This window comes from Hydra vulgaris, chromosome 01 (assembly GCF_038396675.1).
Source record: "Hydra vulgaris chromosome 01, alternate assembly HydraT2T_AEP".
In the NCBI taxonomy this organism is placed as follows: Eukaryota; Metazoa; Cnidaria; class Hydrozoa; order Anthoathecata; family Hydridae; genus Hydra; species Hydra vulgaris.
Window position 1 is genome coordinate 56,482,943 of NC_088920.1, and position 17,974 is coordinate 56,500,916.

The window sequence follows — 17,974 nt, forward strand, 5'->3', positions numbered from 1 at the left end:
ATAATAGTAAATAGTTTAAATTTATAACTTTTTGTTATAATCTTTATTGTAATTAATATAAAAGACTTAAAAGCAAAGCAAACGTTTTTTAGTCACATCCCTATTGGCTATTATTTTAAAAATAATTCTTAACATACAATAAATTAGTTGTTATTATCTAGCCTTTTTAAACAAACTTTTTCAGACAAATAAGGATTCTTTTTTTATTACTTCTAATTCAAATATCAAAGCATTAAAATGTAAATAAATGGCTGAAGCTGGTTATTGCACAACAAAGAGTTCATAGAAAGCTAAAGTTAATTAAAATAATCAGTCAAATAACAATAAGCATTAAAAAATAGGACAACCTTTTTTCTTTTATAATTTCAATTAATATTTCTAATATTTAAAAAGCCACCACTGACGAGATTTATCTTGTCAGTGGAGGCGCACATTATTTTAGACTGCTTAACTGTAGTTTTACCCCTTTATAACTATACTGTATAGTGACATAAAAGCAGAATGTGTAGAACTAATAAAATAAAAAATTGTAATAATTTTTTAAAAGAAAACTGCTACATAATAAAAAGCTTGAATAAATTTTTTTTCATCTAAGAAATGAACAAATAAAAACCATATTATTTTATATATCAAAGATAACATAACATTCCCAGTGTGCGCTTTCTTTGTTTATTTGCATGTTAGAAAAAGTAATAGCTTTAACTTCAGTACCTTGTGGATGTTTAGACAAATCAAATGTCTCACCTTTAAGAACCGCCTTAATAACAAATTTCTCTTCATCAAATTCTGTTATATTAACATCAAATGCGCATAAAAACGGTTCAACACTAAATGTAAATAAGCATTCATCTAAAAACTTATAAAGAAGAGACACTAAATCATGACCTTCAGCTTCAATAACTTCTTCTTGTAAATTTTCAATAGTATTTAAATCTGTCATTATCCCAAACATTCCTATTGCTTGTTGCTCAAAGGCTTGCTTTAGTGTTAGGCCCCATGAGTGAATCTGGATATCAGCAGGATGATCCAAATATTCATATCCATAGTTATCACTTGAATCAGATTCCATATCAAATCTAATCAGACCTATTTATACATAAACTACAAATTTATCTTTTTTTAAAGAAATAAGTTTAATTTCAAATTTGCTTTAAAATTGTTGCCAATACATACTTTTATGCACAAAATTTATGAATACATATAAGTGTATGTAGTTCAGAGGTATGTATGTATGTATATATGTATGTATGTATTTATATAATATATATACATACATATATATATATATATATATATATATATATATATATATATATATATATATATATATATATATATAAATATAAATTATGTTAGTATATTCTATAAATAGAGTGCTCAATGTTCTTAAAGAACAGAGCAATAATAAATTAGTAAAAATACTTATCTAATTTTTACTTGTCTTTAACAGCATGTTTCTCCATTATCAGGATGAACCTACTGATGGAGAAACATGCTGTTGAAGACAACTAAAAATTAGATAAGTGTTTTTACTAATTTATATATATATATATATATATATATATATATATATATATATATATATATATATATATATATATATATATATATATATATATATATATATGTATACATACATATAAATAATTTAAATATATAAATACATATAATATAAATAGTGTATATTATATGCACTATTTATATATGTATATGTATATATATACATATATATATATATATATATATATATATATATATATATATATATATATATATATATATATATATATATATATATATATATATATATTTATATATATAATATATAATATATAATATATATATATATATATATATAAATATATATATATATATATATATATATATATATATATATATATATATATATATATATATATATATATATATGTATACATACATATAAATAACTTAAATATATATATACATATAATATAAATAGTGTATATTGTATGCACTATTTATATATGTATATATATATATATATATATATATATATATATATATATATATATATATATATATATATATATATATATATATATATATATAATGTATACATACATATAAATAACTTAAATATATATATACATATAATATAAATAGTGTATATTGTATGCACTATTTATATATGTATATATATATATATATATATATATATATATATATATATATGTATATATTATATATATATATATATATATATATATATATATACACATACATATAAATAATTTAAATATATATATATATACATATAATATAAATAGTGTATATTGTATGCACTATTTATATATGTATATGTATATATATATATATATATATATATATATATATACATATATATATATATATTATATATATATATATATATATATTATATATATATATATATATATATTATATATATATATATATATAAATATATATATATACATTAATTTATATATATATATATATATATATATACATATATATATATATATATATATATATATATATATATATATATATATATATATATATATATATATATATATATATATATATATATATATATATATATATATATATATACATACATTAATTTATATATGTGTTATGTTGTATATTAAATAAATTAAAATTATGATAAGATAACAAACTGAACTAAAGAAATTTTCCAGTACGCAATCAGTAATGTCGATAATATATTTGGTTATTTAATCTGGTACAAAGTATTTTATTTCATTTTTTATAAACAAAATTTCTATTACCGAATTAATGCATAACTTATTACGATCGTATTTAAATAATTCGTAATTAAAAATTAATTGCTTTATATTACAAAACGTTAAATGGTGCAATTTATTTATTCCCATTTTTTAAACGTCGGAACTTCCATTTCAAAACTTATATAATAAGCCTTTCGTGACTTAGTTTTAAAAAAAACGCCGTTTAAATTTAAGAATAATGTTTATAATCAATTCAAACACTATAAAATAAAAAATGACTCGTAAGAATTTTATAAAATAGTTTTCTTTCTTAGTAAATCAGCTTTCAGAATATTTAAAAAAAAATCAAGTTTTTTTTGCCGATTAAAAACCGTCAGTGGTGTGGTCAGAATGTTATATTCTTTTTAATTTAATCATTTTTTATTTTGTTTTAAATGCCCAAGAAGACCTAACGGTCTTGTCACTGAGCACCGCGAAAGAGCATTTAACAAAGCAATTCCACCTCCTTCCTTACCAATGACGCGAAATTATGCTCAAAGCTTGTTTCGAACGCTGGATCTCTTGCAACTAAAGGTCACCATCCAAGTGTCTAATCACTTATTCATCCTTCCGTTAGCCATAAAATCTTCATCCATCCAAGTTTTAAATCATGAGGATGTACTCAGTATAATGACATTTTATTATCATTATTAAATGTAAACATACAATTACTTTGTACCATTCAAAAATTATATACAAATATTTACAAGTATGTTCAGATCAGTTACTTATCTATAACTGAAAGAAAATCGGAAAAGAAAATAAAAAATAATCACATCTAAAAAACTAAAGATAAGTTAATAGGATAGTTTAAAGAAAATTTAAACTCGAGACAAGTTAATAAGATAGCATTTATACTTATACTAAAATGTCTAAGTGACACTTTCAGTCAATATACTGCAGCCGTTTTTCAAAACGCCTTAAGGTCAAATTTGACTTTTTTAGAATAATATTTTAGATGCTTACAAACGTTATTAAATAGATATTTTTGAAGAACTATTAAAAAAGTCATAAAAAATAATTAGTTTCAAAAATCGTTTTACAAAGTGTTTCTCCTAATAATTTTTTTAAATTGCATTTTCCTCGAAATACGTAATTTAATATCGTCAGGCGTTTCGTAAAACAGCTGCAGTATACTCAGGGACAATTCTACAGGCGTGTGTGTGGGAGGGGAGTAGGCATTTTGCAAACTTCTCCACTAAAAAAGTTTTAGTTGAGAAGTTTGCAAAAATATGTTCAGTAACAGAAATAATGCGCTTATTTATAAAAAAAATAGTTCTAAAGTAATTCTAGAGTAGCTCTAGTCGTTCTAAAGTAAGGAAAAAAACCCATCTAAACTTTTCATAGTATTTGTGTTTATAAGTATATAAATTTGTAAAAAGTTTTTAAATCATGTCTGTTTACGCTTGAGGAAGTCAAAAAGTTGATGAAGGAAATGTTTAAGAAGTTCAAATTGAGACCAAAGAAATGCTGAAACAATAGGAAAACACTTTTGTTAACATCGTTAGTTCAAACACTAAAAAAATAAACGATCGCTTAGATAAAGTGGAACGTTTGATTTTAGAGAACTCAAACAAAATAGCATTGGTTATGAAGGAAGTTGATGAAATTATAATTAGCTTAAACTTTCATCCAGACCTATTTAAAATAAAAATCAAAACCACAATTGATTCTATTACAAAAGATAACTTTTGAAATATCAAATAGTGACGTGATTACTAAAATCATCAATAAACTTGGAGAAACTGAAGATCGATCGAGGCGGAACCACCTTAGGATTGATGGTATACCCGAAAAGATAACGAAAGCTGGAATGATTGTGAACTAAAAGTTAACATTGTAAGAGCGCATAGGACAGGAAAAAATTTAAAATAAAAAACACCGTCCTGAAACTTTTAGATTTTAAAGACAAAACCGAAGTTCTCAAGAATTCTTTAAACTAAAAGGCATAAACATTTACATATCCAAAGACTTCTATATGGAAACAAACCTTATACGAAAGAAACTATGCAACAGAATGAAAGTTGAATGACAGGCTGGTATATATGCTTACATTTTGTACGAATAACTTATTGTCTGAGATAGGAATATCAGAAAACTACGTAGTGCAACATCAACCTCGCATCCAATGTGCTCACATGTGGTCAAAGTTTCCCAAATTGAAGATGTTGACTGCGAAAGCAAAACTGCGCAAAGAAGGTAAATATATTATTATTTGTTATGATGTAATTTTTTGCAGAGATCTCAGAAACTCTATACCACCTAGCTTTAAAAAGAAATCTTTTTAATAAAATATTACCAACAACAAATATAGCTAAAATTAACGACTTCGAATCTCTTAGCTTTAATTTTACTGAAATAAATAAATTCATGACTAATAAAAACATCGACCTGATGTAAACTTTTTTGTCAATTCGTTTACTGATTGCTCCTATCATTTTCCAAATAAATTAGATGAATTTCTTTTTAAATATTTTAATGACAGAATGGCGCATAAGGTTAAAATTGTTCCCATAAATATTAGAAACCTTAGTTGCAATTTTGAATAATTACTAAATTTATTAGATGAAACAAAAAAATTTTTAATATTATTTGCTTCACTGAAACATGGATTAACTCAGATAACCTTAATAATACTTCACATTTTTATACACGAAAGTTTAAACGATTACAATATAACCTTAATAATACTTCACATTTTTATTCACAAAAGTTTAAACATTACAGATTTTTAAGATCTAATCTTCGGTTTTTCTTGAATAAAAATCTAACGGAAATAGATATCAAAATAGTTTTTTTTTCCAATTTGGTAAATAGGTTATTTGTTAAAAAAATAAAAAAAGTAGGTTTCGACTCATCACTGTTTACTCAGAAATTAAAAGGTAGGTGATACATATTAAGAGGTGTCACAAAAGTTTAAACGATTTTATTTAGGATCAATTATTAGCTAATTAGTCAATAAATCCGGTGCGAAATTTTTTTTTATTTTTAAATAAAGTTAAAATGAGTAGTTTACAATCAAAAAATTCATCACAACATCATTAGGCAGCTTTTAATTCATTAAAAATCAACATGAAGTATTGTAAATTTCAAATTAATTCAACTGCGTACAAATGGGTCGAAAATCAGTTTCTAGTGAGATCAAGTGGCAAGTTATTGGTATGGCGAGGACAAAAAATCATACAAACGTTCAAATAGGCAAAATACTTCACGTTTCTGAATATTGCATTCGAAAAACCATCAAAACCTGGGAACTTACCAAGGACGTCTCCGACATGCTGCGTACTGGGAGACCACCCAAACTCAGCAACCGTGACAAAAGTGGTATATTCAGAATGAGCAGAGAAAACCCCGGACTCAGCTACAAAATGCTAGCAAAAATCTTCAACGAGTCAGAAAATAATCCAAAAGTTAGCATTGAGCTCGTGAGACGAACATTGTTGGACAAAGGTATTGGAAAGTACATAGCAGATGTAAGACCTATTCTTTCAATCACGGATAAACGTAAACGACGAGTGTGGTCCAAAGAAAGGCTGGACTGGTCTGTAGAACTGTGAGCAAAAGTTATTTGGAGTGATGAAGCTAATTTTTAAGTTATAAACCGCAAGAGAAGACTCAATGTCAAAAGATTTGTAACTGAGAAATATTCAGACAGATTTTTGCAACATCGTCGACAAGGCGGTGGAGGTTCGGTTGGCATTTAGGGATGTTTTTCTCACAAAGGAATAGGCTTCTGTGAGCTGTACGAAGGCCGAATTAACCAATACACCTACAAGAACACATGGAAACGTGTTTAGTTCCATCAATCAGACACTTGTATGGCAGAAGCAAGCAATTCATCTTTCAACAAGACGGGGCTTCAGCTCACACAGCTCACTCAATCCTAGAATATTTTTTGAAAAAAAAGTTCAATGTGATGCCCTGGTGCCCTAGATTACCAGATCTCAAGCCAATTGTAACTAATTGGTTTTGGATCGACAATCAACTAACATACCATGAAATTCAATCAACTCAGTATTTGAATCAACTTTTGAATGAGTACTGGCTGAAGGTTCCTCGCGTGATGTGCATGAAATTAGTTGAATCAATGAATAAACGAGTTTATCTTTGGTATAAAAATAAAGGAGGACAGTTTAAATATTAATTTTGCTTTTTTTTCTTCATTTTTTGTTTGAATGGTGCAATTCGTTTAAACCAGCGGTTCTCAACCTTTTTGCCGTTTAAACCAGCGGTTGGCAACCTTTTTGCAGTGGTTCTTGACCTTTTTGCCGCGACCCTTTTAATACAACCCCTATGATATAGCGACCCCAACTGTAAAATTATTTACGCTCATAGGCCTAAGTAACTGTACTTTTGCTATTTTTATTAAGTATGTTTGGTTTTGGTTTAATAAAAAAAAAACTGTAAAATGATTTCGAATTATTTTTTTTATTTATTAAAGAAAAAGTAAAATTAGAACCTGATCTTTGTATAATTAATCACAAAAAAGTTAAAACGTTAGAATCTGAAATTAAAATTTTGAATTTCGAATTAAAAAACTTAAAAAGCAGTGAAATTAGTTTTTCAATTTTAAAAGATGAAAATTTATTTCTAAAGGAGGAGTTATCGGAGTTCAGGAAAATTATTGCCGTTTTAATCGATAAGCTAGAAGTCAAATCAACCGTGACTGATTTAAAATCAAGTCAAAACTTTAACTTTTTAAACGATTTTGATTTTAATAGCCCATTAAACCAAAACTCAATTAATTCACCAAAAGCTGAAACCATTAATGCCTTCCGGCAACAAGAATGTAGTATTAAAATTATTGATAGTAAAAGTAAAGAGATTAAAGACCGTTTAAATAATGACTTAGCAGATGTTCGCCGTCAATTAAACATTAAATATTTAAATTTAAAAAAATATAATATTCCTGAACTAGCTGTATCCTCAAACTCAAACAATAATAAAACAATGCGTAATTCAATAAATAATTTTGAAAATGTAACAAATCAACTCGTCTCAGTCAGAAAAAATTATCAGTCAGACTTTTTAAAGTATAAAAATCTTTCATCAAATGGTGTTGTTTTGACTTCAAGTTCCCTCAGTACAAAAGCGGTTGGAAATGTAAAAAATACAAAAAATCAAACAAAAAAAAGTAAACAATGACACTAAAATAATCAATCCTCGTAATAACCAAACAGATGAATATAAATGGCCAGTAGGAACGACGCTAATATGTGGAGACTCTATTTTGATGGGGATTAACGAAAAAAAAATGCATAAACTTGGAAAAGTAAAAGTAAGAGTATTTAGTGGTGCTACCATTGAAGATATGCATTATAACCTAGTTCCACTTTTGAAAAAAGAACCTTCAAATATTATCCTGCATGTTGGAACAAATAATTGTGCAAATGATTCGTCTGAATCTGCTTTGGCAAAATTAAAAGATCTTGTTTCCTTCATTTCAAAATCTAACCCTTCATGTTCAATAATTTTATCTACACCAGTTCGTCGTTTCGATAATGCTAAAGCTCAATTAACGTCGCTACACTTAGCCGAAAAATTAAAACTAACTAAATTTAATATTATTGATAACTCTAATTTGTCTAATGAACACCTTGGGCTACGTGGTCTTCATCTAAACACACGAGGATCAGGTAGACTTGCCATGAACTTTATTGCATATCTAAAGTCTATTTGATAGACATTACCCTATAGATTCTTATCACCAATCTACCTTACCAAGTACTATTGAGGAAATTAGTCTAAATTCTGATTTGGATAATCTAAGGGCCAAATATCCCAAAAATATCAGTTTAGCATTTTTAAATATTAATTCAATTCGTAATAAATTTTCAGATATTGTTACCTATATAAATAAAACTGTTGATATACTTATATTAGGTGAAACCAAGTTAGATGACTCCTTTCCAATAAATCAATTTTTATAAAACGCCTTATCGGCTTGATATCTCTCAACATAGTGGAGGTCTTCTTGTATACATAAATGAAAATATCATTTCTAAAAGATTAGCTAAAAAGGATTTCCCCAGAGACATTCAAATTATCACTTTTGAAATTAAATTAAGAATGCGGAAATGGCTCATAATAGCCACTTATAAACCCCCAAATCAGAATTGTGACTATTTCCTCAATCACCTTAAAGGAGTGCTTGACTTTTATTTGCAATCATATCTTGATTTTATTCTAATAGGAGACTTTAATATACAACCTTCAGAAAAAAAAATGAAGGAGTTCCTTCAACTTTATCAATGTAGTAATTTAATTAAACAACCGACTTGTTTTAAATCGGTCAATAACCCTTCCTGTATAGACCTTATCCTTACTAACAGAAAGCTGAGCTTCCAACATTCAAATACCTTTGGTACGGGTGTGAGTGATCATCACCATTTAATATACACCATGCTAAGATCCACTTTTTGTAAGTTACCACCTAAAAAACTTATATATAGATCGTTCAAAAATTTCTCAAGTGAGATTTTTGCAAAAATACTCCGTTTCAACTTAAAATCTTGTTATGATATTAGTACTTTTAATGAGATATTCAGCAATTTGCCTAATATTCATGCCCCTCTTAAATCAAAAATCCTAAGAGGTAACAATAAAGACTTACGAAAAGCAACTATGCTCCGCTCTTCATTATATAAAAAATTTTTAGTTGATAAATCAGATTTTTCAGCTCTAATGTACAAAAAACAAAGGAATTTGATGGTTAAGCTTAACCGAAAAAATAAGAAGAAGTACTTTGAGCAAATCAATACACTTTCGACTTTAAATACATCTCTCTGGAAGCTAACTAAGCCTTTCTTTTCGGACAAATCTACAAATTCTAACGAGCGTATCACTTTGACTGAAAATGGCAACATTATCTCAGACAGTTCTTTGTTGACTAATATTTTTAATAAATATTTTAATAAATATGGCCGACCATTTTAATTGGTCTTTTTCAACTTGCACTTCAGACCCAGTTGAGTCAGCTATAAAAAAGTATGTTGACCATCCTAGTATAAGAAACATTAAAAATAAATTCAAAATGAATACACATAATTTCAAGTTTCATTGTATTACTCCTGATGATATTACAAAAATTATAGGGTCTATAAATGAGAAAAAAAAAAACAAGTGGTGAAATACCAACTTTTATGTTAAAATCTTATTTAATATACTTTAGGGATAGTCTTACAAATTGTATCAATAATAGCATCTTAGATGGAACATTCCCGTCATTTCTAAAAATGGCGGATGTTTTACCGTGTCTTAAAAAAAATGATCCAACAGATAAGGCTAACTACCGCCCTATAAGTATCCTACCCGCTCTCTCAAAAGTTTTTGAAATGATCATTTATGAACAGATTTTGTTATTTATGGAGCCAAAATTTGACAAACTTTTGTGTGGTTTTCGTAGAGGTTATAGTACTCAGCATACACTTATTTTTTTTCTTAATAAGTGGCATGAATGCATTAACAATGGAGGTGTTGTTGGAACATTATTAATGGATCTATCTAAAGCGTATGATTTCATTCCGCATGACCTACTTATTGCTAAATTAGAGGCGTATGGTTTCTCTAAAGAAAGCCTTAAATTTCTTATATCGTATATTAGTGGTCGTAAACAAAGGGTAAGGATAGGACCTTCTGTTTCTAATTGGGTTGATATTTTGTCGGTAGTGCCTCAAGGTTCCATTCTTGGCCCCATCCTCTTTAATATATTTATAAATGATATATTCTTCTTTATTAAAGATACTGAATTGTGCAACTTTGCAGATGATAATACGCTGTATGCCTGTGATTACAGCTTAGAAAAGGTTATTTTTCGATTGCAAAAAGAAGCAACTAATACCATTGCCTGGTTTAAGTTTAACTCGATGGTTGCCAACCCTGATAAATTCCAATTACTTTTAGTTGGTTTAAAAAACACAAAAAATCAATACCTAAAAATAGGTAATATAACTGTTTTTGCCTCTGATAGAGTGAAACTACTTGGTGTTACAATTGATAAGAATCTAAGTTTTGGAGAACACATTAAATACTTATGCAGTAAAGCTAATGGTAAATGTTTTGCTCTTTCACGCATAAGAAGCTTTTTATCCCGTAATAAAGCTACATTGTTGTTTAACGCCTTCATAATGTCAAATTTTTCTTATTGTCCCCTAATATGGATGTTTTGTTCTAAATACTATGACAATCTTATAAATAAAATTCATAAAAAAGCTCTTTGTATTGTCCATAAAAGGTTTGACTTATCTCTTGATGAATTGTTAAGTTTTGATAATAGTCCGAGGATCCACTTAAGAAATTTGCGCTTTCTTATGATAGAAGTTTTTACATCAATTAATTGTCTAAATCCACAATTTATGAAGGATTTATTAAATACAAAAAACCTTCCTTTTAAACTTCGTTGTAGTAAAAAAATGATTCTACCTTCAAATGGCTCCAAATATAAGGATACATGTTGTACTATATTTAGAGCCATCTCGTTATGGGACACTCTAGATAACAAGACCATGTCCTCTTAAAGTTCTGAGGTGTTCAAAAAACATATCAAAAATTGGTATGCAAAAAATTGTTATTGTAAAATCTGTCGTTTTTAATTACTATTTTTATTTATCCTGACATTATAATACAATATTTACTCATTTTTCTGTAATGAAACGGTTGTAATTTGAACTTGAATTTGAATATTTTTAATGTTATTTGTAACTTATATTATAATTTTGTAAATTGTAGTTTGTTTATTTTTTTTTTGTTTTTTTTTGATTTATTTATTATTTATTGTTTTTAACGATTCATGTGAGTGTGTATTGTCTATAATTGTTAAATGTGTTGATTTTAATTAGTTTATTCTTGTTAAAACTATCGTAACCATCAACAAAAAATAAAGTTTTTAAATTAAATTAAAAAAGTAATTAGCTTTAAAATAATTATGAACATATTATAAAAATTTTAATATTTAGTTAGAAAAAAACAATTACAAAAAATCATATAGAAAAAATAAGAAGCACAAAAGTTTAAACCAGTATTTCTTAACCTGTGGGTCGCAACCGCGCCAGGGGTCGAAACCACAGGTTAACAACCACTGGTTATAATATAAAATTATACATCGCAATATAAATTTCCGCATATACAGGAATTATTTCCATTGTGAAAAACTGAACATAGCTAAAGTTTTATGTTTAATCACAAAACAATATGTAATTACATTTTGTTCAAAATAGATTTGTAATTATAATTAAATTACAAGTAAATGAATTTTATCTTTATGACTTGCATTTATATTTACTTTTCTATATCACGTATTCCCGCTATTTATGTTGCATACTTATGTGAAATTTTGAAAAGCATGATGTACCTCATACTCGCGAGGGTGCCCACCAAGAAGTTGATATATATGGATCGTGAATTTCTAACACTTTTATTGAAACCTCTCTTATAATTCTCCATACCCTCAAGAATTCTGTCATATTTATATTTTGAATAGTCGGGTCTAGCTATATATAGATCTCTTTATTATTTTCTTTTAAGTATTAATTAGCCTCCTCATGATTATATTATTCAGTATTAGCCTATTCAATCAGTCCCATTAAGTTTTTTGAGTGATTATTTTCGACAACTACCACTGAAAAAATCTGTACAATAACATCATGTTTTACATATTAGAATAGAGACAAAAATCCCCATATTTCGATAGTCTTAGGGCGACCCCTGGCAAACCGCCATTCGACCCCTGGCTGGGTCGCGACCCACAGGTTAAGAACTACTTGTTTAAACTTTTGTGCTTCTTATTTTTCCTATATGATTTTTTGTAATGATTTTTTTTCTAACTATATATTGAAATTTTTATAATATGTTCATATTTATTTTAAAGCTAATTACTTTTTCTTTAATAAATAAAAAAAATAATTCGATATCATTTTACAGTTTTTTTTTTATTAAACAAAAACCAAACATACTTGATAAAAATTCCGCAATCGTTTAAACTTTCGTGAATCCTGTGTTCCTCTTTTTAAATTGATTTCGCTTAAAAGACAACTTAATTTTTTAAATTGATTTCGCTTAAAAGACAACTTACATTTTCTGACATTAAAAGCTAAATATTATATTAAGAGTGGAAATAATAATTTGTGTATGTTACACTAAGTATCCTGCATATTTTAGTACCACAATTTTTTTGATTAGAACATAATTAAAATAAATACAGAACAAAAAGTAAGATAAAGATTTGTGTATCAACCTGCCCTATGCTGAGGCAAGTTAATACACATCATGGGGCAAGTTGATACATTTAATAAGACTTGAAAATGAAGCTTTAAAAAACTAGTTAAGTAATCAAACACAAAAGATTAGGTAAACAAACACAAAAGATTAAGTGAACAACAGCAAGCTTTCTTGTTTCTTTTGGCGAAAGACCAAAAAACATTTTCGCTGCGTCTAGCAGATAGTTAACAAGATCTTGCTCCTCTGCAGTAGTAGATAATCATTTGCCCCAAGAGGTCTGTATCAACGTGAACCTTTAGACCGCGTTGCATTAAATTCGAATTTTAACAGAAGCAACGAACAAACAAGTGACATATACAAAATCATTTAGCAATGTTTTTTTAAACTTATGCAAAGGGTTGATGAGCTAAATGTACTTACCTTTTTTGTAAAATCTCTTACGAAACACGTTGTCAGTTTTTTTCGAAAGTTGCTCGATTTATAAAATGCTTCCCAGCTTAATCAATTTTGAAATGAACGGAAATCTTTTTACATCGGACGTTAGGGAACTAAAAAGTTATTTCCCGTACCAAATCTTATTCGTGCAATTAGTGTAATAGCTGTTTTATTAGCTTTGTATCAATTTACCCCCGTATCAACTTGCCCCCCTCTCCCCTATACTAAGATTATAAATATTTGTTCGAAAAAATTCGTAAACGCTTAGAAAAAATTATTACTCTAGAACAGGGTTGTTACGACGTAATATGTCTGGCAGGTCTGTCGACATATTTTTAGACAAATTTTCTGCCGACATAAAATATGTCCCACATAGTTTCTATAGACATATTTTGACATAACTTTATGTCTGAATTATTTTCTGCTGACATAAAATATGTCAGACATATTTTCTATCGACGTATTTTGACATAATTTTATGTCTGAATTGTTTTCTGCTGACATAAAATATGTCAGACATATTTTCCATTGACATATTTTGACATAATTTTATGTCTGACATATTATTTTATTTCAATCTAACAAATTTATTGCGCATTTCAGCTTAATTTAAAGAGTAAAGTGAAAATAGTCTAACAAATTTTTTGCTTTTTTGCAATCAGTTATGCTTTATAATAATTTTATTTTCATAAAGGTCTTTTTCTGCCCTTTTTAGCGATGCATCATTTGATAGTTGTGACTAATATTGACTAGTATTGATGCATCGTTTGATAGTATTGATTAGTATCGATTAGTATGGCGATTTCCCTTTTAAGAATCTAAAAACCATCTCAAGCTGAGTTTTTATTACTGAAAGTGGTTTTTATTAGTATGACTAAACTTAGAATTATTCTTTTGATTAAAATAATAATAGAAAAACATTATCAGTTATTTTTAATTAATAGTTGATCTTGAAAAAGGTTTCATTATGAAAAATTGAATTCAAAAGATTCTAATAATTTATAACTAATTACGAAAAATATACTTATAGTTATAATAGTTATGATATATTTATCGTTAAAAAAACTGACTATTGCATTATAATTGCATAGTTAACTGCCATAAACATGCATAAAATGTTTTGAGTGAAATATATTAATAATTATTTATTTTGTTTTCCTTACGATTTAAAGTCAAAAATGGAAAATAATTTAATAAATGAACAAGTGAAAACTCAATTTGAAATAAGTAAAGAAGGAGGAAAATCTAAAATTTGCAAAAAATTTTACAAAGGCAAATTAAGTAACCTCAAAGATCACCTTCTTCGAAAACACAAAGAAAAAGACGACGAAATTAAATTTGTTGAAGCTACCCCAGCTACAAGGCATCGAAATGACGATGAAATTCAATTAATTAAACGAATCAAGCTAGAAGTTGATGTAAATCAATTAATTAGAGAAATGATTCGATTAATGATGCGCCATAAATTGTCTTTAGCATCAGCTGATGAAATCGGACAAATGTTTTTAGTAAAAAATGCATTCAAAAAATTCAATATTTTTATAAATCGTCACAGCATGAAACGCTACATTCAACATGCATGTGAAAATACTTTTTTGCTAATAAGAGAAGAAACTGAAAATGTTCTTATGTCGTTGATGTTTGATAGTGCGTCGCGATATGGAAGAAACGTTTTTGGAGTTAGTTGCAGATATATCAAGAACGGGGAAATAGTTGACAGAACCTTAGGCATAATTAATCAAGAAGGTCGACAGTTGGCGAAATTTTGGCTGCTCAATTGGAAAATGTGATTGGAAAAATTGGAAAATGTGCTAATAATATCTACACAACTTGCACAGATCAGGGAAAGAATATGATAAAGGCTTCAAATATTCTCCAAAATGCATAAGATCAAATGAAAGTAATCCTTGAAATTTATGGTGACGAATATATAGATTTCGAAGACGAAGAAATTGATATTGGCGCTTTAGAGAATGAAGAAGGGAATTATAGTGAAGCCCACACTGTTTGCGTTGAAAAATCGGTTGGATTGTTCTGTTCAGCCATGTTTTGTGGCGCACATGTGTGTCAGCTAGCTGCCAAGGACGTAACGTCAATGTTTGAAGATGCATTGAATAATATAAGAAAGGTTGCTATTGAATCCAAAAAAGTAGCATATGTTCAAACATATAAAAATCTAAAAAAGCCTCGTATAGACATTGCACCTCGTTGGGATTCCACTTTTTTGATGATAAAAGATTTTCATACCAACGCAGAATCATATCAAAGGATAAGACACGACAAGTTAAAGTTAAATGATGCATCATGGAGCTTAATAGATGAATATTTCAACGCATTTTTACCAATACATTCGGCCATGATGGATTTTCAATCCCCAAAATTATCAATGAGTGAATTCTACGTTCGATGGATTCAAATGAAAATAGAAATCGAGGACGTTCCAGCAGGTGATTTTGGATTAAAATTGTTACTGACCAACGCAATTAATACACGAGAACAAGTTTTTTTAAAATGTGAAGCATTTATTGCTGCTTTAGTTCTGGATCCTAGATTTTGCTTTACATCGGGTCATCAACTGTTTAATACAGAACTGCTGAATAGAGGAATCACACAGTTGATCAAAATCCATCAAAAACTTTGCACTCGACAAGAACAGTCAAATTCTTCATCAACAGAAGAATCCATACAATTAAATGCGTCATATTCATCAAATACTTCTGAAGAGATAATTCCGATGAACTCAGAAGATGTTGAAGCTGAAAAAGTACGCCGTTTTATTGAATATACTGGAGGAACAAGGCAAGGTATTGTTAATGCGTCTTCAGAATCAGATGAAGATATTCGTCAACTAATTTTAAAATGGGATCTTAATGAAGCGCGAGTGACATTAGACGTTGAGTTCAACATTCTTGCTTACTGGAAAAAAAATCAAAAAACAAAATGGGATCGGCTCTATGAAATTTCACAAGTAGTTTACGGTGCAGCGTTTTCCAGCGTTAAAGTTGAACGTGATTTCTCTGGATTCGCTTTGGTTTATAGCCATCTACGTACTTGCATTTTAAATGATTTCTTAAACTTTATCATGGTTGTAAAAAACAATCTGGATTTAATTGATAAAATAAAATTCGTTTAAAAAACTTGTTTACTTATTTAACAAACAATTCTCATTTTCTTTTAGTCAAACAAATGTTTTTCTCAAGGTCTCTTAATTTGCAATAGAATCTTTTGAGATTCAATTTTGTCTCCATAGAATCTTTTGAGATTTCATTTTTCATTATGAAAACTTTTGAGGAATTGTCAATTATTTTATTTTTAAATAAATTATAACTGTTATAACTATAAGCATATTATTCGTAATTAGTTATAAATCATTACCGATTAGTCTTCTTAATATGAATTTAATGAGCTGAATATAATTTTTGCGAAATATTTCAAATTCTTCATCTTAAACGAATTTAATTTGGCACGAAATTTTTGAAATTATGTGATCCGTTTTTTTCATAGAATCTTTTGAATTCAATTTTTCAAAAAAAAATCTTTTTCGTGATCAAATATTAATTAAACTATTAATTAAAAATAACTGAAACAGTTTTTTTTATTATTTTTTTAATCAAAAAAATAATTTTAAGTTTATTCATACTAATAAAAACCACTTTCAGTAATAAAAACTCAGCTTGAGATGGTTTTTACATTCTTATAATGGAAATTGCCAATATAAATCGATACTAATCAATAGGGATGGCACTTTTACTTACTTTTTTTTACTTACTCGAGTAAGTTAATTTTTATCAAAAAATAAATTACATAAGTAATTTGAAACGTTTTATGTAAATTTACATTTCCGTATAAGTAACTTATTTTTTTGAAAAGACTTTTACATTTTAAAGTAAGATTTTTTATTTTCAAAAAAAAGTTATGTAAAAGAAGATTACATCAAAAAGTAATTTACTTTTACGTGTAAAAGTAAGTCACGTGAAAAAGCTACTTTACTTTTACATTTAAAAGTTAATTACTTTTAAAATTACATTACATAATATAAAAGTTCCTCAAACTGTAATTTACATTTACCTTAAAAGTAAGTCATTAAAAAAAAGTTATATTATAAAGTAACTTGCATATGGAAGTAAATTACATAAAAGTAATATGCTACCAAATGTAAATTAAATTTACAAATAAAATAATCTTTTTTAAGTAGCAATTTTTTATATTAAAAGTATTAACAAACCTTTATTAAAAATAAATTATATAAAATAAAATTTAAATTACATAAGCTTACAATTTATATAGTTTGTAAAGTAATTTATATAAAGTAAGGAAATAAGTTTACTTATATTTTGAAATAACTTTGACAGGATCTTGTACAAAAGTAATGCAAAAAAATAAAACTTTAAGGCACTCACATTTAGTTTGCCGCAACATTTGATTTGCGCGGTTTTAGCTATTTCTTCCCTGTAAAGTTGGAAAATATCAATAAAAAGGTTTCCGCCCATCATTAAAACTCTCTCTAGTGCTGGTCCAGGATAGTTTTAGCT

General features: G+C 27.3%; 1 protein-coding gene across 1 annotated transcript; it reads right to left on the minus strand.

Moving 5' to 3' along the window:
• Positions 1–559: 559 nt before the first annotated feature.
• On the minus strand, positions 560–1,120 carry LOC124810026 (protein archease-like). Its single transcript, XM_065788730.1, has one exon. It carries the CDS (start codon positions 1,067–1,069, stop codon positions 623–625), a length of 447 nt encoding a protein of 148 aa, XP_065644802.1. The 5' UTR covers positions 1,070–1,120; the 3' UTR covers positions 560–622.
• Positions 1,121–17,974: the final 16,854 nt, after the last annotated feature.

Coding starts and splice junctions, on each gene's coding strand:
- LOC124810026 (XM_065788730.1), bottom strand. CDS start 1,069: ATGGAATCTGATTCAAGTGATAACTATGGATATGAATATTTGGATCAT.